This window comes from Tasmannia lanceolata, unplaced genomic scaffold, assembly GCF_043159265.1.
Source record: "Tasmannia lanceolata isolate RefF3 unplaced genomic scaffold, GAP_Taslan_0.1 ptg000037l, whole genome shotgun sequence".
Classification (NCBI taxonomy): Eukaryota; Viridiplantae; Streptophyta; class Magnoliopsida; order Canellales; family Winteraceae; genus Tasmannia; species Tasmannia lanceolata.
In genome coordinates, this window is record NW_027518714.1 from 57887478 (window position 1) to 57913170 (window position 25693).

General features: G+C 37.0%; 1 protein-coding gene across 2 annotated transcripts; it reads right to left on the reverse strand.

The window, feature by feature from the left end:
• Positions 1-25578, reverse strand: LOC143862314 (nucleic acid binding / zinc ion binding protein). Of its 2 annotated transcripts, none has more exons than XM_077373337.1 (4): positions 25388-25578; positions 21824-21888; positions 1369-1564; positions 1-596 (listed from the first exon to the last, which is right to left on the reverse strand). In XM_077373337.1, the coding sequence occupies exons 1-4, from the start codon at positions 25505-25507 to the stop codon at positions 225-227; spliced, it is 753 nt and encodes a 250-aa protein (XP_077229452.1). In that variant the 5' UTR covers positions 25508-25578; the 3' UTR covers positions 1-224. The 2 variants fall into 2 exon arrangements, with proteins under 2 accessions (XP_077229452.1, XP_077229451.1); XM_077373336.1 differs by having other exon boundaries at positions 1369-1567; positions 25388-25574.
• Between the last annotated feature and the right edge of the window lie 115 nt (positions 25579-25693).

Consider the following 25693-nt stretch of genomic DNA (forward strand, 5'->3'; position numbering starts at 1 on the left):
TCTGGGCTTCAAATGAATTTCTAATAACAAAAAGGTCAAATCACCAATGTTTAACAGCAAAACAAAACATTAATCGAATGGCTATAGTCGCATGATCAGCCATGGGTGACAGATCATCTGGCCAAAATAGACATTAGAAACAGGAATACAGTGAGGGTAGAACAAGAACAAAAAGAGAAAGTACAGTGATATACAAAAACATACTCAGTTTGATGTTATGATTACTATACTTTTGCATCCGCTGAAGATTCATGCTTTTTGTTTCTCTGAACCGAGCGCGGGAGAAACGTCAATCCCCGAGTATGTCTACGCCCAAAGCTAATGGCAGAAGGAGAAGAGTCTGATGTGCTTAATTTCGAGACTGCAGAGACAAGGTCATCAATCTTTTCATCCACTTCCATTTCTGCCGCTCTCCGCTCCTCCCTCTTATGATCAGCTGGCTTATGCTGATGACACCTCCAGCGTTGTTTCTGGGAAAGTCGTGATTTCTTGAAAAATTCAAAAGAGGAGGGGAATTTATGCTTATCTATGAGATGCTGTTGTCGACTTTGATAGCTCTTCAGCTTCACTCCACAGTCTTCAACCAAACATTCATACTGTTTCACACATCAGCAATTTAAACAGTGAGATAATAGCTGAAAGTGAATTCAACCAATGTATTCAACATCAGGATTGAGAAGTGTTATATATGTGTTGTCTTTCTTTTCTCCGGTCATTTACAAACTGACAACCATAGTCACAATTCTCTGTTTTTTTTTTCAAATATACCATGAAAAAATGGGATATTTTGATAAAAACCGAATTCCCGACAAGAACTTGCTATAATTGAAAATATCACAATTTTCATTTTTTTAATGTCGCAAAAACTATCATGATTTTGTTTCAATCCCTTTTCTTTTATTAAGGTTTTAAAATTAAATAAAAAGATAAAAAAAAACAAAAGCTCACCATTCAAAAAAAAAAAAAAGCTCAAGCAAAGCAATGTGTATGCACATGGATGCATGTACTGATAAATGAAATGAGGAATGTAACGTATTAGGGGGTATTATTTTGTTTTTTCTCAAAAAAATGGGTTTATTTTGTAATATCTATAGAGGAACAATCCATATCTGTAATGCACATAAAGAAATGCTATAATGCACAGCATATATAGAGACTAAATGGTGCACATGCAATACACACTAAAATCTGACAGTGACCAGCGGGTGAGACCCATCACATGCGAGGAAGGCGTGGAGGTCATTCAAGAAGGTCCACATTTGAAGACCAGGAAAAGAGTCCATGCAAATGCACAATTGAAGACGATCAAACGCATCCGACATTCAGATGTGAGCATCAAATAAAAACCAGATGAAGGATTAGAATTACCATAGGAAAGCCACGTGCAACTTTAGCCTGAAAGAAAGAATCGTGTGCTTCCGAGATATGTATACTCAGCAAACGCGATGTTGGGTAAACTCTTGAGCACACAGAACAGGATGCAGTGTGCCGAGCATGGTAGTGATCCTCAAAGTCCTCCAAGGAATTCAACTGTGCACCACAACCAACAATAGGACAAGGTACACTACTGCCCATGTATACATTGCAGCAATTCAGAATCAGAAAAATTAGGAACAATAGCAACTTCAAAGTTATGCCTATAGAATATAAAGAGTGACCTTTTGAAGCAATATTACTAGTTGTTTCTCACAGATGACAAGTCCATGTTGAACTAACGATTGAACAAAAGTACAACAATGAATTCAACAAACAAATGTAATCAAGAAACAAAAAAGAAATTTGAATACAAAAAAGGGTGCCCAAGAGCAAAGCCCACAAAAGAACAAAGCAAATAGGAGATTTTTTAGAAACTTTCTCTTGTCAATGTTGGTTATTTTCAATCAAATTGTTTATTGACAAGCACTACAAAGTTATCAATGACCAGATCCTCATTGGCCAGTATAAGGTGGCATTATCAAGAATAACCCCACAAAAAGATAGCAAAACCATCTATAAAAAAAATTCAAGGGTAGGTCAACACTTCAGTATTCCTTTGTGTTAGATGCACAGTCTACCAAGCATGAACCTTTGAAGAACCTTAACCAACTCATAATAATTACTGAATAAGGTATGGCCAGGGGTACACCAATTCACCAACTTGCCAATTCTTAACCCAGAGTCAAAGATAAAAGAAAGGGCTACCTATGAAATCTGTTCCCGCAATATTCAGTGGATACAAATATGGATAGACGCGGGAATGTAGAAATGACTCGAACACTAATCAAAATCTTGGACATGGATAAAGATATGGGTATTCCATTACCATGAGACAGGGCACAAGACATACAAATAAAACAGGATAAATTAATTTAGAAGATAGAATAAATAATAAATTTAACGTAGAATCTTCATGACTCCATTACCACAAGACAAGGCACACGACATACAAATAAAACAGGATTATTAATTATAATTATTTTAGAAGATAGAATAAATAATAAATTTAAAGTAGAATCTTCATGACTCATACAGTCTACCAGTCTACCTTCCCATAATCGCCTAACAAAGTAACAAAAAAGCACTGTCCAACAAGATGTCTCTCAAAGCATTAGATCCCTCCTCAAAAAAATCGGTAGGCACAAAGCTACACCCGGCATTTACACCAACAGAGAGACCCTCCGAATCTGGATATCATTTCCGGACTGAATGGAGCTTATCATCACAATTCAACCACCCATCCATTCCAGAAGCAGATGGTACCAGCAATCTTGCTTGACTCTGCCCACCTAGGCACACATTTGCCAAAGATGATGGCTGCGCAGACCTGGGGTCTTGCGGTCCTCGTTTACACCATTCAAGCACTGAGGCACACTTTTCCAAAACAAAACTGGGCAAGACATATCATTCAAAAAAAAAAAAAGAGTGGACAATACGTGTTTCAATCTGCAACTGAAATAGCCACCACTTATGCACAGCCAGGGCCACTCGCTTCCAGTGTAATAATTCTTAATGTATTCTCCACTAATTTTACCCCTGGAACCACAGCCTGGTTCATAAATCCCAGCTCACCAGAGACCCACTGCCAATTCTCAGACTTGGGCAGCCGTACTTCCTTGACACTTCTGGAAGCTAAATGTAGTGCATTTTCCAGATCCGCAACCCCTATCCTCAAGCCTGGACAGTTTGGGTATGCTTGCCAGGACAACAATAGCACAGGCCCTAGATCTGAAATCTAAGGGGAATAGCCTTCCACATCTTCCCCTCTAGCTTCATTCTGTGATGCAGTAAATACCACCACATCTTCCTTATCAACACCTTCTTTTGCCAATTAGTCGGCTCCTGTTTGCCAACCTTTTTTGGTGATGCAGTTGTGGCGCGATTTTACAAACCATGTTTCTTATTTCTACTGCAATACTTGCTATCCTCCAAGGACTAATCTATTGAAACTGATTGCATGAAATCATCAGTCCATTATCAAAAGTATCTGAATTTTAAACAAGGAATGAATAAATTGGAGGATAGAAAAGATAGTATGCTTGAATAGAAGAGAAAGTGATTGGAGAAAGAAAAAATAGAACGAGCTTAAGAAAGGATAGTAGTTGGAGCATCACACCACTAATTAAGCGAAGGCGTCGCACCAATCACCAATGGCTATAACATGATCATTACACCCATGTCTAAGAAACCCATGTCTAAGAAAAATGAAAGCCAAATCCACCAAGAGCAAAAGCTTCTAATCTTTATTTTATTCATCCATCAAAATTATACATGATCTTTTAAGAGATGGTAGGTTTTGGTAGTTACTTGACTGTCAGGGACACTCTTTAAAAGAAGAATGACACATGGCAATGGTTGGTTTTGGGTAACTACTTTGGACTCTCTTTTAAAAGAGAGAATGAGACACGACAATGTGTGGTTTTGGCAGGACAAAACTAATCGAGGACACATGGTATATCTGAAAAAAATATTAAAGTGTTTTTTTTTTTAATTCTCGATTTGGATTCCATCTAGTTCAGTACAAAAATTAATTCCTAAACCCTCTAACCCATCGAGAATTTCCTTCCTCATAAATGTCCCACATCAGTTTGGTACCAAAGCAAAACATGAGCTCAACATGTTGCAATAGGTATGCTACAGAGTGGATTATGTTTGACGATGATGCAAGAGCTCAACTCTGTTTCTATTTCGACATGAGCTCAACTCTGTTTCTATTTCGACAATAATTCTAAGCTTTCATTTCTAGCAAACTGTGACTCTTTTCTAGCTTGGTGGTGTGACTCCATCGAGAACCTATCTAAATTGGTGAGATGCTCTTCTAGTTGACTTCACTTGAGCTATGTTGAGACGATGATGCAAGATAGAAGGATTAAGGATATTTGAGGAACGGGTATACCACTATTCAAGGATAATTGAAAGATGGATCAGATTTCTCCACTCAACGGAGTTGAGTTTTTTGTTTATTTTTTGAATGACAGGAAATATATCAAAAGAGGCATAGAAACGACTGAAATGATCTATACAAGAGGAAAAATCATGGAAAAACAATAAAAAAGCACAATCCTCAATGATTAAGAAAACCAAAGATCTCTATTGATGCCCTGTCAACTCCGGATCGAGCAAGCCTATCTGCTTTACTGTTAACCAACCTCCTAACGTGTGGGTAGGCTATGAAGTATCCTGCTACTCGATTGTGGATCTTATATATCCACTGTTGAAACCTCCACGACTGAGGATGACTACCCTTCAACCTGCTGACCATGGCCAACAATTTCACGCTGGCCAACAATTTCTGGGCATTCCTTTCCTTCCATAAAACCCGTATAGTGGCCAACAATTTCACCTTCCATTGGATCTTGTCTTTCTTCAGCCATGTGGTATCGACCCAACACTCCAATTGATCAATGAGGATAGATAGAAATACCCAAGCTATACCGAATCTCATCAGAATTTGGCCCCCTACATCTTTGGCCAACATCCAATGGAGGAACATGTGATCCACTGTCTCCCTCAACTTCACACACAAAAGCTCAATTGAAAGAGCTTTTGCTTGTGAAGAAATCGTAGTAATTAGTTTATGGTTTTAGAACTTTCTAAACCCCTTTTTTTCTCTATATACGTAGGCCTTGAGGCCATCTCTTTAAAATTTTATGTTATGAAATTGAAAGAGCTTTTGCTTGCGAAGAAATCCTTTTCTTTGATCTAAATGTGACATTTCAATAAACCTAAGTTGTAATGCCCAAGAAAAACAATCAGTGTGAGAATTCGGCCCCATACATCTTTGGCCAACATGCAATGGAGGAACATGTGATCCACTGTCTCCCTAAACTTCACACATAGCGCACAGTGGTCAGTGATGATCATGTGGTGATTACACAGATGGTCAACTCTGAGGATTTTATCAAGGAAGGCAAACCACTTGAACGCACAAACGCTGGGAGGAGCATGTACAGTTTAGCTGGATGCAAGGATTAAGGACAAAGAGCAGTCTAATGGTGCAACGATTTGACGTTGAAAACTAAAGAGGAGCACCGGATTCAAACCCTTTTGTCTTTGCCCCACTTTCTGACATATCCAAGCCTTGGGGGAGTATGATAGGAGGCCATCCACAACAAGACACCCAAGAGAAGAATTCCCGATTCAAAGTGGCCTTCTGTTAAAAGCTTTTGCTCGTGACGGATGTAACTTCCATTATTCTTGGATATGAGTACAATGCTCATTTTATAACCATTGGTGTGATTCCTTTGGCTAGTTAGTGGTGCGATGCTCTAACCACTATCCTCTTTTGAGTTTGTTTTATTTTTTTCTTCAATCACTATTTCTCTTCTATTTCAAGCATACGATATTTGTTCCTTAATTATTCCTCAAGTCGTCTTGCATTAGTTTATGATGGGGACCATCCAAAACAAGGCATCCAAAAGAAATACCAATTCAAAGCGACCATTTTTATTTTACCTCATGTATTTTAATTTTATTATTTCTATGGAACCTGTAATTATGTGTTGTGATATGGTAAGAGTGTCATGTTTCGGTCTTTCTTTTAAAGAAAAACCTCAAGTAGTTATGTCCTACCAAAACTACTCTTTGATTTTCTCTATTAAAGAGAGTCCCAAGTAGTTACCCAAGTGATTATGTACTCGTTGCCATGTAATTATCTCTTCTAAAGAGAGTCCCAAGTAGTTACCCACGTGGTTATGTCCTACAAAAACCATCATTTGCTATGCATCATTCTCTCTTTTAACGAGAGTCCCAAGTAGTTACTCAAGTAATTATGTCCTATTAAAATCAAGTATTGCTATGTGTCATTATTTCTTTTAAAGAGGGAGTCCCAAGTAGTTATGTAACTACTAAAACCTCCAATCTCTTAAAGACAAAGCCTTGTCCATTTTGGAAAAAGTGATGGAATGAAATAATGATTAGAAACTTTTGCTCTTGGTGGATGTGTGGTGCTCGCATTATAGCCATTGGTGCGATGCCTTTGGTGTCATTGGTGCGATGTCCTAACTCCTATTATTTCTTAAGATCGGTCTTATTTTTTCTTCAATTACTATTTCTCTTCTATTCAGGAATACTATCTTTCCTACTCTCCAATCTAAAATCATGCCTTCTTATTGTTTACCATTCGTGCACCTTCCAACATGAAGACGGTTGATTGAGCAAAATCTCCAATTTTTATTCATTCATCCATCATTAACGTACAAGGCTATCTCTTTTAAGAAATGGGAGGTTCTAGTAGTTATATAACTACTAGGACTCTATCTTTAAAAGAGAGAATAACACGTGACAATTGGTGGTATTGGGAGGACATAACTAGTTGGGTGACTACTTAGGAGTTAGGATTCTCTCTTTTAGAAGAGATAATGACACATGACAATGTGTGGTTTTAGTAGAACATAACTACTTGGTACTCTATTTCAAAAGAGAGAATGACACACGAAATGGGTATTTTCGGTAGGACAGAACTACTTGAGGTTATGTCTTTAAAAGAGAGACTGACACATGTCACTCTTACCACATTACAACACATAATTACAAAGTTACATAGAAACAATTAAATTAAAATACAAGTAGGCCTTAAAACCATCTCTTTAAAAGTTTATGTGAAATTGAAAGAGCTTTAGCTTCTGAACAAATCGTAGTAATTAGTTTATGGTTTTAGAACTTTCTAAACCCCTTTTTCCTCTATATGCGTAGGCCTCGAGGCCATCTCTTTAAAATTTTATGTTATGAAATTGAAAGAGCTTTTGCTTGCGAAGAAATCCTTTTCTTTGATCTAAATGTGGCACTTCAATAAACCTAAGGTGTGATGCCCAAGAAAAACAATCAGTGTGAGAATTCGGCCCCATACATCTTTGGGCAACATGCAATGGAGGAACATGCGATCCAGTGTCTCCCTCAACTTCACACATAGCGCACAGTGGTCAGTGATGATCATGTGGTGATTACACAGATGGTCAACTCTGAGGATTTTATCGAGGAAGGCATACCACTTGAACGCACAAACCCTGGGAGGAGCATGTATGCTCCACAGTTTAGCTGGATGCTAGGATTGAGGACAAAGAGCAGTCTAATGGTGCAACGATTTGACGTTGAAAACTAAAGAGGAGCACCGGATTCAAACCCTTTTGTCTTTGCCCCACTTTCTGACATATCCAAGCCTTGGGGGAGTATGATAGGAGGCCATCCACAACAAGACACCCAAGAGAAGAATTCCCGATTCAAAGTGGCCTTCTGTTAAAAGCTTTTGCTCGTGACGGATGTAACTTCCATTATTCTTGGATATGAGTACAATGCTCATTTTATAACCATTGGTGTGATTCCTTTGGCTAGTTAGTGGTGCGATGCTCTAACCACTATCCTCTTTTGAGTTTGTTTTATTTTTATCTTCAATCACTATTTCTCTTCTATTTCAAGCATACGATATTTGTTCCTTAATTATTCCTCAAGTCGTCTTACATTAGTTTATGATGGGGACCATCCAAAACAAGGCATCCAAAAGAAATACCAATTCAAAGCGACCCGTTTTATTTTACCTCATGTATTTTAATTTTATTATTTCTATGGAACCTGTAATTATGTGTTGTGATATGGTAAGAGTGTCATGTTTCGGTCTTTCTTTTAAAGAAAAACCTCAAGTAGTTATGTCCTACCAAAACTACTCTTTGATTTTCTCTATTAAAGAGAGTCCCAAGTAGTTACCCAAGTGGTTATGTACTCGTTGCCATGTAATTATCTCTTCTAAAGAGAGTCCCAAGTAGTTACCCACGTGGTTATGTCCTACAAAAACTATCATTTGCTATGCATCATTCTCTCTTTTAACGAGAGTCCCAAGTAGTTACTCAAGCAATTATGTCCTATTAAAATTGAGTATTGCTATGTGTCATTCTTTCTTTTAAAGAGGGAGTCCCAAGTAGTTATGTAACTACTAAAACCTCCAATCTCTTAAAGACAAAGCCTTGTCCATTTTGGAAAAAGTGATGGAATGAAATAATGATTAGAAACTTTTGCTCTTGGTGGATGTGTGGTGCTCGCATTATAGCCATTGGTGCGATGCCTTTGGTGTCATTGGTGCGATGTCCTAACTCCTATTATTTCTTAAGATCAGTCTTATTTTTTCTTCAATTACTATTTCTCTTCTATTCAGGAATACTATCTTTCCTACTCTCCAATCTAAAATCATGCCTTCTTATTGTTTACCATTCGTGCACCTTCCAACATGAAGACGGTTGATTGAGCAAAATCTCCAATTTTTATTCATTCATCCATCATTAACGTACAAGGCTATCTCTTTTAAGAAATGGGAGGTTCTAGTAGTTATATAACTACTAGGACTCTATCTTTAAAAGAGAGAATAACACGTGACAATTGGTGGTATTGGGAGGACATAACTAGTTGGGTGACTACTTAGGAGTTAGGATTCTCTCTTTTAGAAGAGATAATGACACATGACAATGTGTGGTTTTAGTAGAACATAACTACTTGGTACTCTCTTTCAAAAGAGAGAATGACACACGAAATGGGTATTTTCGGTAGGACAGAACTACTTGAGGTTGTCTTTAAAAGAGAGACTGACACATGTCACTCTTACCACATTACAACACATAATTACAAAGTTACATAGAAACAATTAAATTAAAATACAAGTAGGCCTTAAAACCATCTCTTTAAAAGTTTATGTGAAATTGAAAGAGCTTTAGCTTCTGAACAAATCGTAGTAATTAGTTTATGGTTTTAGAACTTTCTAAACCCCTTTTTCCTCTATATGCGTAGGCCTCGAGGCCATCTCTTTAAAATTTTATGTTATGAAATTGAAAGAGCTTTTGCTTGCGAAGAAATCCTTTTCTTTGATCTAAATGTGGCACTTCAATAAACCTAAGGTGTGATGCCCAAGAAAAACAATCAGTGTGAGAATTCGGCCCCATACATCTTTGGGCAACATGCAATGGAGGAACATGCGATCCAGTGTCTCCCTCAACTTCACACATAGCGCACAGTGGTCAGTGATGATCATGTGGTGATTACACAGATGGTCAACTCTGAGGATTTTATCGAGGAAGGCATACCACTTGAACGCACAAACCCTGGGAGGAGCATGTATGCTCCACAGTTTAGCTGGATGCTAGGATTGAGGACAAAGAGCAGTCTAATGGTGCAACGATTTGACGTTGAAAACTAAAGAGGAGCGCCGGATTCAAACCCTTTTGTCTTTGCCCCACTTTCTGACATATCCAAGCCTTGGGGGAGTATGATAGGAGGCCATCCACAACAAGACACCCAAGAGAAGAATTCCCGATTCAAAGTGGCCTTCTGTTAAAAGCTTTTGCTCGTGACGGATGTAACTTCCATTATTCTTGGATATGAGTACAATGCTCATTTTATAACCATTGGTGTGATTCCTTTGGCTAGTTAGTGGTGCGATGCTCTAACCACTATCCTCTTTTGAGTTTGTTTTATTTTTTTCTTCAATCACTATTTCTCTTCTATTTCAAGCATACGATATTTGTTCCTTAATTATTCCTCAAGTCGTCTTACATTAGTTTATGATGGGGACCATCCAAAACAAGGCATCCAAAAGAAATACCAATTCAAAGCGACCCTTTTTATTTTACCTCATGTATTTTAATTTTATTATTTCTATGGAACCTGTAATTATGTGTTGTGATATGGTAAGAGTGTCATGTTTCGGTCTTTCTTTTAAAGAAAAACCTCAAGTAGTTATGTCCTACCAAAACTACTCTTTGATTTTCTCTATTAAAGAGAGTCCCAAGTAGTTACCCAAGTGGTTATGTACTCGTTGCCATGTAATTATCTCTTCTAAAGAGAGTCCCAAGTAGTTACCCAAGTGGTTATGTCCTACAAAAACCATCATTTGCTATGCATCATTCTCTCTTTTAACGAGAGTCCCAAGTAGTTACTCAAGCAATTATGTCCTATTAAAATCGAGTATTGCTATGTGTCATTCTTTCTTTTAAAGAGGGAGTCCCAAGTAGTTATGTAACTACTAAAACCTCCAATCTCTTAAAGACAAAGCCTTGTCCATTTTGGAAAAAGTGATGGAATGAAATAATGATTAGAAACTTTTGCTCTTGGTGGATGTGTGGTGCTCGCATTATAGCCATTGGTGCGATGCCTTTGGTGTCATTGGTGCGATGTCCTAACTCCTATTATTTCTTAAGATCTGTCTTATTTTTTCTTCAATTACTATTTCTCTTCTATTCAGGAATACTATCTTTCCTACTCTCCAATCTAAAATCATGCCTTCTTATTGTTTACCATTCGTGCACCTTCCAACATGAAGACGGTTGATTGAGCAAAATCTCCAATTTTTATTCATTCATCCATCATTAACGTACAAGGCTATCTCTTTTAAGAAATGGGAGGTTCTAGTAGTTATATAACTACTAGGACTCTATCTTTAAAAGAGAGAATAACACGTGACAATTGGTGGTATTGGGAGGACATAACTAGTTGGGTGACTACTTAGGAGTTAGGATTCTCTCTTTTAGAAGAGATAATGACACATGACAATGTGTGGTTTTAGTAGAACATAACTACTTGGTACTCTCTTTCAAAAGAGAGAATGACACACGAAATGGGTATTTTCGGTAGGACAGAACTACTTGAGGTTATGTCTTTAAAAGAGAGACTGACACATGTCACTCTTACCACATTACAACACATAATTACAAAGTTACATAGAAACAATTAAATTAAAATACAAGTAGGCCTTAAAACCATCTCTTTAAAAGTTTATGTGAAATTGAAAGAGCTTTAGCTTGTGCACAAATCGTAGTAATTAGTTTATGGTTTTAGAACTTTCTAAACCCCTTTTTCCTCTATATGCGTAGGCCTCGAGGCCATCTCTTTAAAATTTTATGTTATGAAATTGAAAGAGCTTTTGCTTGCGAAGAAATCCGTTTCTTTGATCTAAATGTGGCACTTCAATAAACCTAAGGTGTGATGCCCAAGAAAAACAATCAGTGTGAGAATTCGGCCCCATACATCTTTGGGCAACATGCAATGGAGGAACATGCGATCCAGTGTCTCCCTCAACTTCACACATAGCGCACAGTGGTCAGTGATGATCATGTGGTGATTACACAGATGGTCAACTCTGAGGATTTTATCGAGGAAGGCATACCACTTGAACGCACAAACCCTGGGAGGAGCATGTATGCTCCACAGTTTAGCTGGATGCTAGGATTGAGGACAAAGAGCAGTCTAATGGTGCAACGATTTGACGTTGAAAACTAAAGAGGAGCGCCGGATTCAAACCCTTTTGTCTTTGCCCCACTTTCTGACATATCCAAGCCTTGGGGGAGTATGATAGGAGGCCATCCACAACAAGACACCCAAGAGAAGAATTGCCGATTCAAAGTGGCCTTCTGTTAAAAGTTTTTGCTCGTGACGGATGTAACTTCCATTATTCTTGGATATGAGTACAATGCTCATTTTATAACCATTGGTGTGATTCCTTTGGCTAGTTAGTGGTGCGATGCTCTAACCACTATCCTCTTTTGAGTTTGTTTTATTTTTTTCTTCAATCACTATTTCTCTTCTATTTCAAGCATACGATATTTGTTCCTTAATTATTCCTCAAGTCGTCTTACATTAGTTTATGATGGGGACCATCCAAAACAAGGCATCCAAAAGAAATACCAATTCAAAGCGACCCTTTTTATTTTACCTCATGTATTTTAATTTTATTATTTCTATGGAACCTGTAATTATGTGTTGTGATATGGTAAGAGTGTCATGTTTCGGTCTTTCTTTTAAAGAAAAACCTCAAGTAGTTATGTCCTACCAAAACTACTCTTTGATTTTCTCTATTAAAGAGAGTCCCAAGTAGTTACCCAAGTGGTTATGTACTCGTTGCCATGTAATTATCTCTTCTAAAGAGAGTCCCAAGTAGTTACCCACGTGGTTATGTCCTACAAAAACCATCATTTGCTATGCATCATTCTCTCTTTTAACGAGAGTCCCAAGTAGTTACTCAAGCAATTATGTCCTATTAAAATCGAGAATTGCTATGTGTCATTCTTTCTTTTAAAGAGGGAGTCCCAAGTAGTTATGTTTTAAAGAGGGAGTCCCAAGTAGTTATGTAACTACTAAAACCTCCAATCTCTTAAAGACAAAGCCTTGTCCATTTTGGAAAAAGTGATGGAATGAAATAATGATTAGAAACTTTTGCTCTCGGTGGATGTGTGGTGCTCGCATTATAGCCATTGGTGCAATGCCTTTGGTGTCATTGGTGCGATGTCCTAACTCCTATTATTTCTTAAGATCAGTCTTATTTTTTCTTCAATTACTATTTCTCTTGTATTCAGGAATACTATCTTTCCTACTCTCCAATCTAAAATCATGCCTTCTTATTGTTTACCATTCGTGCACCTTCCAACATGAAGACGGTTGATTGAGCAAAATCTCCAATTTTTATTCATTCATCCATCATTAACGTACAAGGCTATCTCTTTTAAGAAATGGGAGGTTCTAGTAGTTATATAACTACTAGGACTCTATCTTTAAAAGAGAGAATAACACGTGACAATTGGTGGTATTGGGAGGACATAACTAGTTGGGTGACTACTTAGGAGTTAGGATTCTCTCTTTTAGAAGAGATAATGACACATGACAATGTGTGGTTTTAGTAGAACATAACTACTTGGTACTCTCTTTCAAAAGAGAGAATGACACACGAAATGGGTATTTTCGGTAGGACAGAACTACTTGAGGTTATGTCTTTAAAAGAGAGACTGACACATGTCACTCTTACCACATTACAACACATAATTACAAAGTTACATAGAAACAATTAAATTAAAATACAAGTAGGCCTTAAAACCATCTCTTTAAAAGTTTATGTGAAATTGAAAGAGCTTTAGCTTGTGCACAAATCGTAGTAATTAGTTTATGGTTTTAGAACTTTCTAAACCCCTTTTTCCTCTATATGCGTAGGCCTCGAGGCCATCTCTTTAAAATTTTATGTTATGAAATTGAAAGAGCTTTTGCTTGCGAAGAAATCCGTTTCTTTGATCTAAATGTGGCACTTCAATAAACCTAAGGTGTGATGCCCAAGAAAAACAATCAGTGTGAGAATTCGGCCCCATACATCTTTGGGCAACATGCAATGGAGGAACATGCGATCCAGTGTCTCCCTCAACTTCACACATAGCGCACAGTGGTCAGTGATGATCATGTGGTGATTACACAGATGGTCAACTCTGAGGATTTTATCGAGGAAGGCATACCACTTGAACGCACAAACCCTGGGAGGAGCATGTATGCTCCACAGTTTAGCTGGATGCTAGGATTGAGGACAAAGAGCAGTCTAATGGTGCAACGATTTGACGTTGAAAACTAAAGAGGAGCACCGGATTCAAACCCTTTTGTCTTTGCCCCACTTTCTGACATATCCAAGCCTTGGGGGAGTATGATAGGAGGCCATCCACAACAAGACACCCAAGAGAAGAATTGCCGATTCAAAGTGGCCTTCTGTTAAAAGTTTTTGCTCGTGACGGATGTAACTTCCATTATTCTTGGATATGAGTACAATGCTCATTTTATAACCATTGGTGTGATTCCTTTGGCTAGTTAGTGGTGCGATGCTCTAACCACTATCCTCTTTTGAGTTTGTTTTATTTTTTTCTTCAATCACTATTTCTCTTCTATTTCAAGCATACGATATTTGTTCCTTAATTATTCCTCAAGTCGTCTTACATTAGTTTATGATGGGGACCATCCAAAACAAGGCATCCAAAAGAAATACCAATTCAAAGCGACCCTTTTTATTTTACCTCATGTATTTTAATTTTATTATTTCTATGGAACCTGTAATTATGTGTTGTGATATGGTAAGAGTGTCATGTTTCGGTCTTTCTTTTAAAGAAAAACCTCAAGTAGTTATGTCCTACCAAAACTACTCTTTGATTTTCTCTATTAAAGAGAGTCCCAAGTAGTTACCCAAGTGGTTATGTACTCGTTGCCATGTAATTATCTCTTCTAAAGAGAGTCCCAAGTAGTTACCCACGTGGTTATGTCCTACAAAAACCATCATTTGCTATGCATCATTCTCTCTTTTAACGAGAGTCCCAAGTAGTTACTCAAGCAATTATGTCCTATTAAAATCGAGAATTGCTATGTGTCATTCTTTCTTTTAAAGAGGGAGTCCCAAGTAGTTATGTTTTAAAGAGGGAGTCCCAAGTAGTTATGTAACTACTAAAACCTCCAATCTCTTAAAGACAAAGCCTTGTCCATTTTGGAAAAAGTGATGGAATGAAATAATGATTAGAAACTTTTGCTCTCGGTGGATGTGTGGTGCTCGCATTATAGCCATTGGTGCAATGCCTTTGGTGTCATTGGTGCGATGTCCTAACTCCTATTATTTCTTAAGATCAGTCTTATTTTTTCTTCAATTACTATTTCTCTTGTATTCAGGAATACTATCTTTCCTACTCTCCAATCTAAAATCATGCCTTCTTATTGTTTACCATTCGTGCACCTTCCAACATGAAGACGGTTGATTGAGCAAAATCTCCAATTTTTATTCATTCATCCATCATTAACGTACAAGGCTATCTCTTTTAAGAAATGGGAGGTTCTAGTAGTTATATAACTACTAGGACTCTATCTTTAAAAGAGAGAATAACACGTGACAATTGGTGGTATTGGGAGGACATAACTAGTTGGGTGACTACTTAGGAGTTAGGATTCTCTCTTTTAGAAGAGATAATGACACATGACAATGTGTGGTTTTAGTAGAACATAACTACTTGGTACTCTCTTTCAAAAGAGAGAATGACACACGAAATGGGTATTTTCGGTAGGACAGAACTACTTGAGGTTATGTCTTTAAAAGAGAGACTGACACATGTCACTCTTACCACATTACAACACATAATTACAAAGTTACATAGAAACAATTAAATTAAAATACAAGTAGGCCTTAAAACCATCTCTTTAAAAGTTTATGTGAAATTGAAAGAGCTTTAGCTTGTGCACAAATCGTAGTAATTAGTTTATGGTTTTAGAACTTTCTAAACCCCTTTTTCCTCTATATGCGTAGGCCTCGAGGCCATCTCTTTAAAATTTTATGTTATGAAATTGAAAGAGCTTTTGCTTGCGAAGAAATCCGTTTCTTTGATCTAAATGTGGCACTTCAATAAACCTAAGGTGTGATGCCCAAGAAAAACAATCAGTGTGAGAATTCGGCCCCATACATCTTTGGGCAACATGCAATGGAGGAACATGCGATCCAGTGTCTCCCTCAACTTCACACATAGCGCACAGTGGTCAGTGATGATCATGTGGTGATTACACAGATGGTCAACTCTGAGGATTTTATCGAGGAAGGCATACCACTTGAACGCACAAACCCTGGGAGGAGCATGTATGCTCCACAGTTTAGCTGGATGCTAGGATTGAGGACAAAGAGCAGTCTAATGGTGCAACGATTTGACGTTGAAAACTAAAGAGGAGCACCGGATTCAAACCCTTTTGTCTTTGCCCCACTTTCTGACATATCCAAGCCTTGGGGGAGTATGATAGGAGGCCATCCACAACAAGACACCCAAGAGAAGAATTGCCGATTCAAAGTGGCCTTCTGTTAAAAGTTTTTGCTCGTGACGGATGTAACTTCCATTATTCTTGGATATGAGTACAATGCTCATTTTATAACCATTGGTGTGATTCCTTTGGCTAGTTAGTGGTGCGATGCTCTAACCACTATCCTCTTTTGAGTTTGTTTTATTTTTTTCTTCAATCACTATTTCTCTTCTATTTCAAGCATACGATATTTGTTCCTTAATTATTCCTCAAGTCGTCTTACATTAGTTTATGATGGGGACCATCCAAAACAAGGCATCCAAAAGAAATACCAATTCAAAGCGACCCTTTTTATTTTACCTCATGTATTTTAATTTTATTATTTCTATGGAACCTGTAATTATGTGTTGTGATATGGTAAGAGTGTCATGTTTCGGTCTTTCTTTTAAAGAAAAACCTCAAGTAGTTATGTCCTTCCAAAACTACTCTTTGATTTTCTCTATTAAAGAGAGTCCCAAGTAGTTACCCAAGTGGTTATGTACTCGTTGCCATGTAATTATCTCTTCTAAAGAGAGTCCCAAGTAGTTACCCACGTGGTTATGTCCTACAAAAACCATCATTTGCTATGCATCATTCTCTCTTTTAACGAGAGTCCCAAGTAGTTACTCAAGCAATTATGTCCTATTAAAATCGAGAATTGCTATGTGTCATTCTTTCTTTTAAAGAGGGAGTCCCAAGTAGTTATGTTTTAAAGAGGGAGTCCCAAGTAGTTATGTAACTACTAAAACCTCCAATCTCTTAAAGACAAAGCCTTGTCCATTTTGGAAAAAGTGATGGAATGAAATAATGATTAGAAACTTTTGCTCTCGGTGGATGTGTGGTGCTCGCATTATAGCCATTGGTGCAATGCCTTTGGTGTCATTGGTGCGATGTCCTAACTCCTATTATTTCTTAAGATCAGTCTTATTTTTTCTTCAATTACTATTTCTCTTGTATTCAGGAATACTATCTTTCCTACTCTCCAATCTAAAATCATGCCTTCTTATTGTTTACCATTCGTGCACCTTCCAACATGAAGACGGTTGATTGAGCAAAATCTCCAATTTTTATTCATTCATCCATCATTAACGTACAAGGCTATCTCTTTTAAGAAATGGGAGGTTCTAGTAGTTATATAACTACTAGGACTCTATCTTTAAAAGAGAGAATAACACGTGACAATTGGTGGTATTGGGAGGACATAACTAGTTGGGTGACTACTTAGGAGTTAGGATTCTCTCTTTTAGAAGAGATAATGACACATGACAATGTGTGGTTTTAGTAGAACATAACTACTTGGTACTCTCTTTCAAAAGAGAGAATGACACACGAAATGGGTATTTTCGGTAGGACAGAACTACTTGAGGTTATGTCTTTAAAAGAGAGACTGACACATGTCACTCTTACCACATTACAACACATAATTACAAAGTTACATAGAAACAATTAAATTAAAATACATGTAGGCCTTAAAACCATCTCTTTAAAAGTTTATGTGAAATTGAAAGAGCTTTAGCTTGTGAACAAATCGTAGTAATTAGTTTATGGTTTTAGAACTTTCTAAACCCCTTTTTCCTCTATATGCGTAGGCCTCGAGGCCATCTCTTTAAAATTTTATGTTATGAAATTGAAAGAGCTTTTGCTTGCGAAGAAATCCTTTTCTTTGATCTAAATGTGGCACTTCAATAAACCTAAGGTGTGATGCCCAAGAAAAACAATCAGTGTGAGAATTCGGCCCCATACATCTTTGGCCAACATGCAATGGAGGAACATGCGATCCATTGTCTCCCTCAACTTCACACATAGCGCACAGTGGTCAGTGATGATCATCTGGTGATTACACATATGGTCAACTCTGAGGATTTTATCGAGGAAGGCATACCACTTGAACGCACAAACCCTGGGAGGAGCATGTATGCTCCACAGTTTAGCTGGATGCTAGGATTGAGGACAAAGAGCAGTCTAATGGTGCAACGATTTGACGCTGAAAACTAAAGAGGAGCACCGGATTCAAACCCTTTTGTCTTTGCCCCACTTTCTGACATATCCAAGCCTTGGGGGAGTATGATAGGAGGCCATCCACAACAAGACACCCAAGAGAAGAATTGCCGATTCAAAGTGGCCTTCTGTTAAAAGCTTTTGCTCGTGACGGATGTAACTTCCATTATTCTTGGATATGAGTACAATGCTCATTTTATAACCATTGGTGTGATTCCTTTGGCTAGTTAGTGGTGCGATGCTCTAACCACTATCCTCTTTTGAGTTTGTTTTATTTTTTTCTTCAATCACTATTTCTCTTCTATTTCAAGCATACGATATTTGTTCCTTAATTATTCCTCAAGTCGTCTTACATTAGTTTATGATGGGGACCATCCAAAACAAGGCATCCAAAAGAAATACCAATTCAAAGCGACCCTTTTTATTTTACCTCATGTATTTTAATTTTATTATTTCTATGTAACCTGTAATTATGTGTTGTGATATGGTAAGAGTGTCATGTTTCGGTCTTTCTTTTAAAGAAAAACCTCAAGTAGTTATGTCCTACCAAAACTACTCTTTGATTTTCTCTATTAAAGAGAGTCCCAAGTAGTTACCCAAGTGGTTATGTACTCGTTGCCATGTAATTATCTCTTCTAAAGAGAGTCCCAAGTAGTTACCCACGTGGTTATGTCCTACAAAAACCATCATTTGCTATGCATCATTCTCATTTTTAACGAGAGTCCCAAGTAGTTACTCAAGCAATTATGTCCTATTAAAATCGAGTATTGCTATGTGTCATTCTTTCTTTTAAAGAGGGAGTCCCAAGTAGTTATGTAACTACTAAAACCTCCAATCTCTTAAAGACAAAGCCTTGTCCATTTTGGAAAAAGTGATGGAATGAAATAATGATTAGAAACTTTTGCTTTTGGTGGATGTGTGGTGCTCGCATTATAGCCATTGGTGCGATGCCTTTGGTGTCATTGGTGCGATGTCCTAACTCCTATTATTTCTTAAGATCAGTCTTATTTTTTCTTCAATTACTATTTCTCTTCTATTCAGGAATACTATCTTTCCTACTCTCCAATCTAAAATCATGCCTTCTTATTGTTTACCATTCGTGCACCTTCCAACATGAAGACGGTTGATTGAGCAAAATCTCCAATTTTTATTCATTCATCCATCATTAACGTACAAGGCTATCTCTTTTAAGAAATGGGAGGTTCTAGTAGTTATATAACTACTAGGACTCTATCTTTAAAAGAGAGAATAACACGTGACAATTGGTGGTATTGGGAGGACATAACTAGTTGGGTGACTACTTAGGAGTTAGGATTCTCTCTTTTAGAAGAGATAATGACACATGACAATGTGTGGTTTTAGTAGAACATAACTACTTGGTACTCTCTTTCAAAAGAGAGAATGACACACGAAATGGGTATTTTTGGTAGGACAGAACTACTTGAGGTTATGTCTTTAAAAGAGAGACTGACACATGTCACTCTTACCACATTACAACACATAATTACAAAGTTACATAGAAACAATTAAATTAAAATACATGTAGGCCTTAAAACCATCTCTTTAAAAGTTTATGTGAAATTGAAAGAGCTTTAGCTTGTGAACAAATCGTAGTAATTAGTTTATGGTTTTAGAACTTTCTAAACCCCTTTTTCCTCTATATGCGTAGGCCTCGAGGCCATCTCTTTAAAATTTTATGTTATGAAATTGAAAGAGCTTTTGCTTGCGAAGAAATCCTTTTCTTTGATCTAAATGTGGCACTTCAATAAACCTAAGGTGTGATGCCCAAGAAAAACAATCAGTGTGATGCCTTTAGTCTCGTCGGTGTGACACAAACAAATCTATCTTCTTCTTTCTATCTTTTCAAGGTAACATATCTACCATCTACTTACATATGAGTTCTAAGAATCAAAAGCAAATATCTTCTTCTTCTTTCTATTTCTTCAAGGTAGCAAATCTACAATCCACTTCTTTTATCTTTTTCGAAAACTTGAAGCTTTCATTACATGTGAGTTCTGAGAATCAAAAGAATATATTATTCAAGGGTTTTAATAAGATCCTCAAGAGGAATAATCTGAGAAGGTCATATCTGAAATCTAATGATCAGTTGGGTTAATCTCAATCGTTGAAATTGAGAATTTTTCTGTTTTCTTTAATTTTGAGATCTAAAGTTTTGTGGATGTTTAGGTTTTACAATTATTATTAAGAGGATCAATATGAGCAGATCTGATCTTAAGTTTGATGATTGGTTGAGTTGATCTCAGCAATTAGATATTTAGATTAGGTTGATATAAGGATCCAATGATAGGATCTGATTGATTTAAACTTTGTTTGAGAGGTTAACTGTAAGTGCGAATTTCAAAGAATTTAGAAGGATTGGATCTGAGCTGCTTTTTGAAAGTTACCTAAACCCTAAATTTCATCATATTTTTGGTGGGTTTTATAAAAGTTAAAGACTGATAAAAGCTCCTCCACGAATCCTACATCACAAGCACCATGAGATTGATTACCACTTCGTGAGAGAGGTGGAGAATGGTGAGGATGCTTCCACTTCCTGTGCCATGTCATGGTCAACTTGTCATTGTATTCACCAGGGACTATAGTACAAATCAGCACAAAATTTTGATTTTTTAATGGCAGTGCAAAAATTTGATTAACAAGCTCAAAATGTTCAGAGGAACATTTCAGCTTTGAGTAGGAGTGATGGAAAAAGGCTACACAGTCCTCATTAAGATTTTTTTAACTATTTTTCATATTTTGTTTAAAAGCTATGTCACAAATATCTCCGACATTTTCAAAATACAACGATTTTATCACGACATTTTAATAAAACGACAAAATCCTGAAATAATCCAGAGAATTTAAAAACTATAGCTATATTTTAATTTATCGCGATAATTGGACCGACAACCCTGTTCGCTGGCCTACTCAATAGCCCTCTTCGAGTCAATCTAACGATTTCCTCTAACGACCCCAAGATTAGCTCGCGTTGTTGGACCAATTGTTGCGATATTTTTATTTTATATTTTTTTCTTAATTTATATAATTTTATATTTTTTAAATATTTTTATTTTTATCATTTTTCCCGATAAAACTCCAAAAATTAAAATGAAGTGATGTGTCCAGAGATTTTCCCTTGCCAAGAAATTCCCATGAACGGTATTTGTGATAGTTTATAATAAGTCAATGTACTCAAGTATTTCATATGAAAAGGAGTAGACAAGCTATCCATCATGTTTTGTCAAAGTCGACTCCTCTCTCCTCCTCTCATATCTTCACATCTTAGCTTCATTTTTACAAAAGATCCTTCTCAAAATCAGCATATACACTAATGAGTGTAGGCATAACTGCATAAGAACTCATGAAAATACCAACCCAAGTATGTCTGGATAAAGGATGAGTGTGGAATGGATACATTTTTATTTTCAAAAGTGAAGTTTCATTCAAACATGGGATTCTTTCACATTTTGAAGTGCCTGGGAGCAAAGCCTGTAACAATAACCAACAATATCTCCGATCTTTTCCTGATAATGAAACTTAAATGACAAAAAGAGTAAAGTGGGATAAATCTTAACAAAAAACCCTTCTCTTGGCCCATTCTGTCATCTACATTCCCATGAAAAACTCAAGCTTATCAAGTTGAAATATCTGTAGGCAGTCTTTCTGAAATTTCAAGTAATTCTTACACGAAAAAAATTTCATAAACATTGTAACTATAAAACCAATGATCAGCATGGAAAAATGAAATTAAGAACTAAGCAGTACATACCAGTCTTCTGCATCATCCATGCTTTCAAGCTGATACCTTTCATCTTCAGTGATATCTAATGCAACCTGGACATGAGAAAAAAGAAGAAAAAACCCAGATTATGCTTTATCCGAACAAACAAGCAGGCCACTTTCAGAGTGATAACTTATAAGTAGTTCAAATGTGACAAATTATTTTAGGAAAACAGTGTAAACATAAAATGCAACCAACACAAATGTAGCTAATATACCAACAAACCACTAATCGGCTTAAAAACTAAAATGACGGAGGGAGGGAGGGGGGATGGGGGCGTGAAGCTCAACACTCATTTGTGGTGCCATATCCTGGGAAAAAAATAGTTTTCTAACAACATCAAAAGAAGTACATAACTAAAATGAAGGGCAAATCAATAACTAGCCTGTGAATAGAACTTTTAGAGAGAGAGAGAGAGAGAGAGAAAGAGAGTAAAATGTGAACATGTTTACATTTAGGTGATAAATGAATTGCAGCAATAATGTCACTTCATTTCAATAATCCAAAATAACAAAGTGCTTAATAAACAACTATGCACAATCAGGTCAAATACTCAAGTTTATCAGATACTCAATTGGAGTTTTTAAACATTGGGACACATGATGCATGCAGAATTAACTTGGATAAGGTTTCAAACTTTCAAAATCCAGCACAAACTGCCAGAGTTTTTAAACATTGGTACACCTGATGCATGCTCGATTAAATTGGATGACGTTTCAAATTTTCAATGCCCAGCATAAACTACCATACCATGACATAGAACTGACTACTTAGGTTACTGTCAACTAATATAACCTAGAAGCAAAGGTGGCAATCGACATGCCATGTGTTCAAGGATGTAAGCTTTCAATACTCGCTCTCAGATCCTAGATTATTTTCTTCTTTATGCCTTCTTTTATTAGACTCTCTCATCGGGTTATGACAGTTTATCTCATGCACGCACTGCATAATTGCATATACATGCGCATGTAAGACCATGGTTTTAAATTTCAATTTCGGATTTCGGTGGAGACCGACACCAAAATCACAAAAACCCGAATCGGTATTTTATTTCGGCCGAAATTTCGGAATTTCGGAATTTCGGTTGAAATTTCGTTAAATTTCCCGAAATTTCGTTCAATTTTCCGAAATTTCGGAAGGAGTAAGAGAAAAGCGGAGATGGCGGTGGCGGTGGCGGTGAAAAATGGGCTGTGCTGATAGAGGCGGCCGCTGCGGTGGAGAAATCTGTGAGAGGAAGAGAAGGAATGGTCTCTTGGGAAGTTCAGCTACATGGATAAGTCTGAGAGGAAGAGAAGGAATGGTCTCTTGGGAAGTTCAGAGAGAGAGCCACGTCCCAAAGATGGTGCAACGTGGGGAGAACGCTGGATATGGATAGAGATTAAGTGACGACATGTCAATTTAATGGATTTTTCCAAAAATAAAGAAAACCTAGATTTTCGGTCAAAAACGCGTGGAAAGAGATTTAGACGTGTGGAGGGAGAGATAGAAACCACGTAGAGAGAGATTACGGGCTGAAATTTCAAAATTTCAACCCAAAATTCTTGATTTTATTGATTACATAATGTTTTCCCTAAATTTCAACCGAAATTTCGGCAGAAATTTCAGAAATTTGGCCGAAATTTGGTTTTCAATATTTATATTATTTTAATCTGTGTATTCGATTTCGGCCGAAATTTCAAAATTTCGGTTTCGGTGAGGTCCGAAACGCATTCCGAAACCGAAATTTGAAACCATGTGTAAGACTAGGTTGGACACCAACAGCATAGACATGTGCTCAAGTTAAGTTAGACAAGGACACAAGGTGGCATGCTCAATGTCCTCATAAACTAACACTTATTTATTTTGCAATCTATAAACTAACATGTCTTTCCCATGCAATCTACCTTTGTATCGTTTCCCTTATATAAATGTGATTAGTAAGAACAAGCGCTCTGAAATATTAAAAAAATGTATAATCACACATATACAAGTTCACGGGAACTGCAAAAAAAAATCAAAAAAGAATATCATAATTTAGGTTTTGTCCTAAACCTTGCATAACATGTGTTCAATTATGTACTGATCAAGTTCCTGACATGGCAATTTTTTAAGAAATGCAGTGTCCTTGTTACAGATGCAACCGATGTTGAGTTAACGTGTTCACTCAATAAGCGTTTCTTGATCCTAAGCTAAACAAGAAGTAGAAGTGGAATAGAAAGTGTGTGTGTGTGTGTGTGTGTGTGTGTGTGTGTGTGTGTGTGTGTGTATTTGTTTTTTTGAGTGGTGATAGCAAGTATATGGTTCTCCAATTTAATCAGCAGTACAATGTTTTTCAAACTTGACTCGGAGTTCTACTTCATGTAGGTTTTCACTAATGGTTTCTTTTTACACAACCCACAATTTGCTAGACTGCACTCGTGTGGCTTGTGAGGGCCTCGCAGAATATCATAGTTTAGGGTGACTAACAATAAACATTAAATTCTGACTGCATCTCTGTATGCCCTTGCATCAAATAAATCATCATTTTATTAGCTTAACTTGTCCTTGCTTCAAGTAAAAGATCTAACCGGATTTGATGTGTTAGTCCAAATATGGTGAATAGCTCCAAACTACTTTGACTTGAATGACCATTGCCCATTTTTCATTTCTCGCAATTTCAACTACAAGTACATATTGGAGCTCTTCCAAATCTTTCATCTCAAAGTAGTTTGAGGGTGAGTTTTCATCCTTATCAACATATATGATATGACACACAAAAGTATGTTAATAAAGGTAAATGAGTAAATGGTCGATCACGGTTGAAAAAGGCATAAGGTGTAGGAAAAGTGTCTCTGAGTGGAAGAACTGTAGAGTAATGGTCAAGAGGCTACACCTCAAAGGTGAGGCAGAAGCCTCATGATCAGGACCAAGGTTTTAAATTTCGACCGAATTCTCGGTCAACCCCGAAACCGAAATTGGGTAAACTCGAAACGTTACAGAATTTCGATTCGGTCCGAAATTTAAGGAAAATCTCAAAAACATCTGGATTTTATTCTTTATTTCAAATTTTCCTTCGGTCATTTCGTTCCAAATTTTGTACGAGATATAATATTATTTTATTTGAATTCGTTAGATTTTGTCATCCGAAATTTGAAACCTTGATCAGGACAACAGAGCACTCAGCGCTGCACATAATTTAAAAGTTGTTTTCTATTCTTTTTTTCTTTTCTTTTTTATTGCATCTACCATCAAGCCCTAAAAACCCACCTAGTTAATTCCCACCTAGTTGAATAGCTAGAATCTTGAAAATCTAAGTTTTCTTGCTGCTAAACACAAATACTCAGTTCAAATTCCATCAAAACATGTAACTAAATTCAAGAACTTAGACATCAAACATTTCAAAATTCAAATACAGTGGTGTTAAGTAGGATAAAAACTACTTTCTTCGGCACATAGGGTTTATAATTACCGTAATTTGGTTGCTAATATCCTTTCTCAAACACTCGAAAAGACGAAGAAAAATCGTTCCGTGCAATCAAAGATTAAAAAAAACAGCAGCAACAACAACAGAATCTGATATCTACAAGAATGTACCTGTTTTGCAAGAAGCTCTCTCTCTACGTTTCCTGAAGCGAAAAAGGGGGCGTGTGGTTCGAACTTTCGACGGACTGGGATCCAAAATGGAAACCCTAATTCCTCTGCAACAACCGCCATTACACTCTCGATGGCCCTTTTTCGTGGATTTTAGGAACTGAGGGCGATTTCAGCCATTTGATGGAAACAGCATGGACTTTTTGGTAATTTCCGCTTCTTAGCCGGTGGACATGTCATTAGATAGATAGGACCCAATAGGAGGGAGATGTGTCCTGGCTAAAAATTCTTGGCGATGGGACAATCCCA

Excerpts from the sequence above, each read along its gene's own strand:
- LOC143862314 (XM_077373336.1), bottom strand. The coding sequence starts at position 25,507 with ATGGCGGTTGTTGCAGAGGAATTAGGGTTTCCATTTTGGATCCCAGTC. Across the intron at positions 21,889-25,387 it reads GAGAGCTTCTTGCAAAACAG|GTTGCATTAGATATCACTGA; the intron begins GTACATTCTTGT and ends TCTCATGTCCAG. Across the intron at positions 1,568-21,823 it reads ATGGATGATGCAGAAGACTG|TAGTGTACCTTGTCCTATTG; the intron begins GTATGTACTGCT and ends ATACATGGGCAG.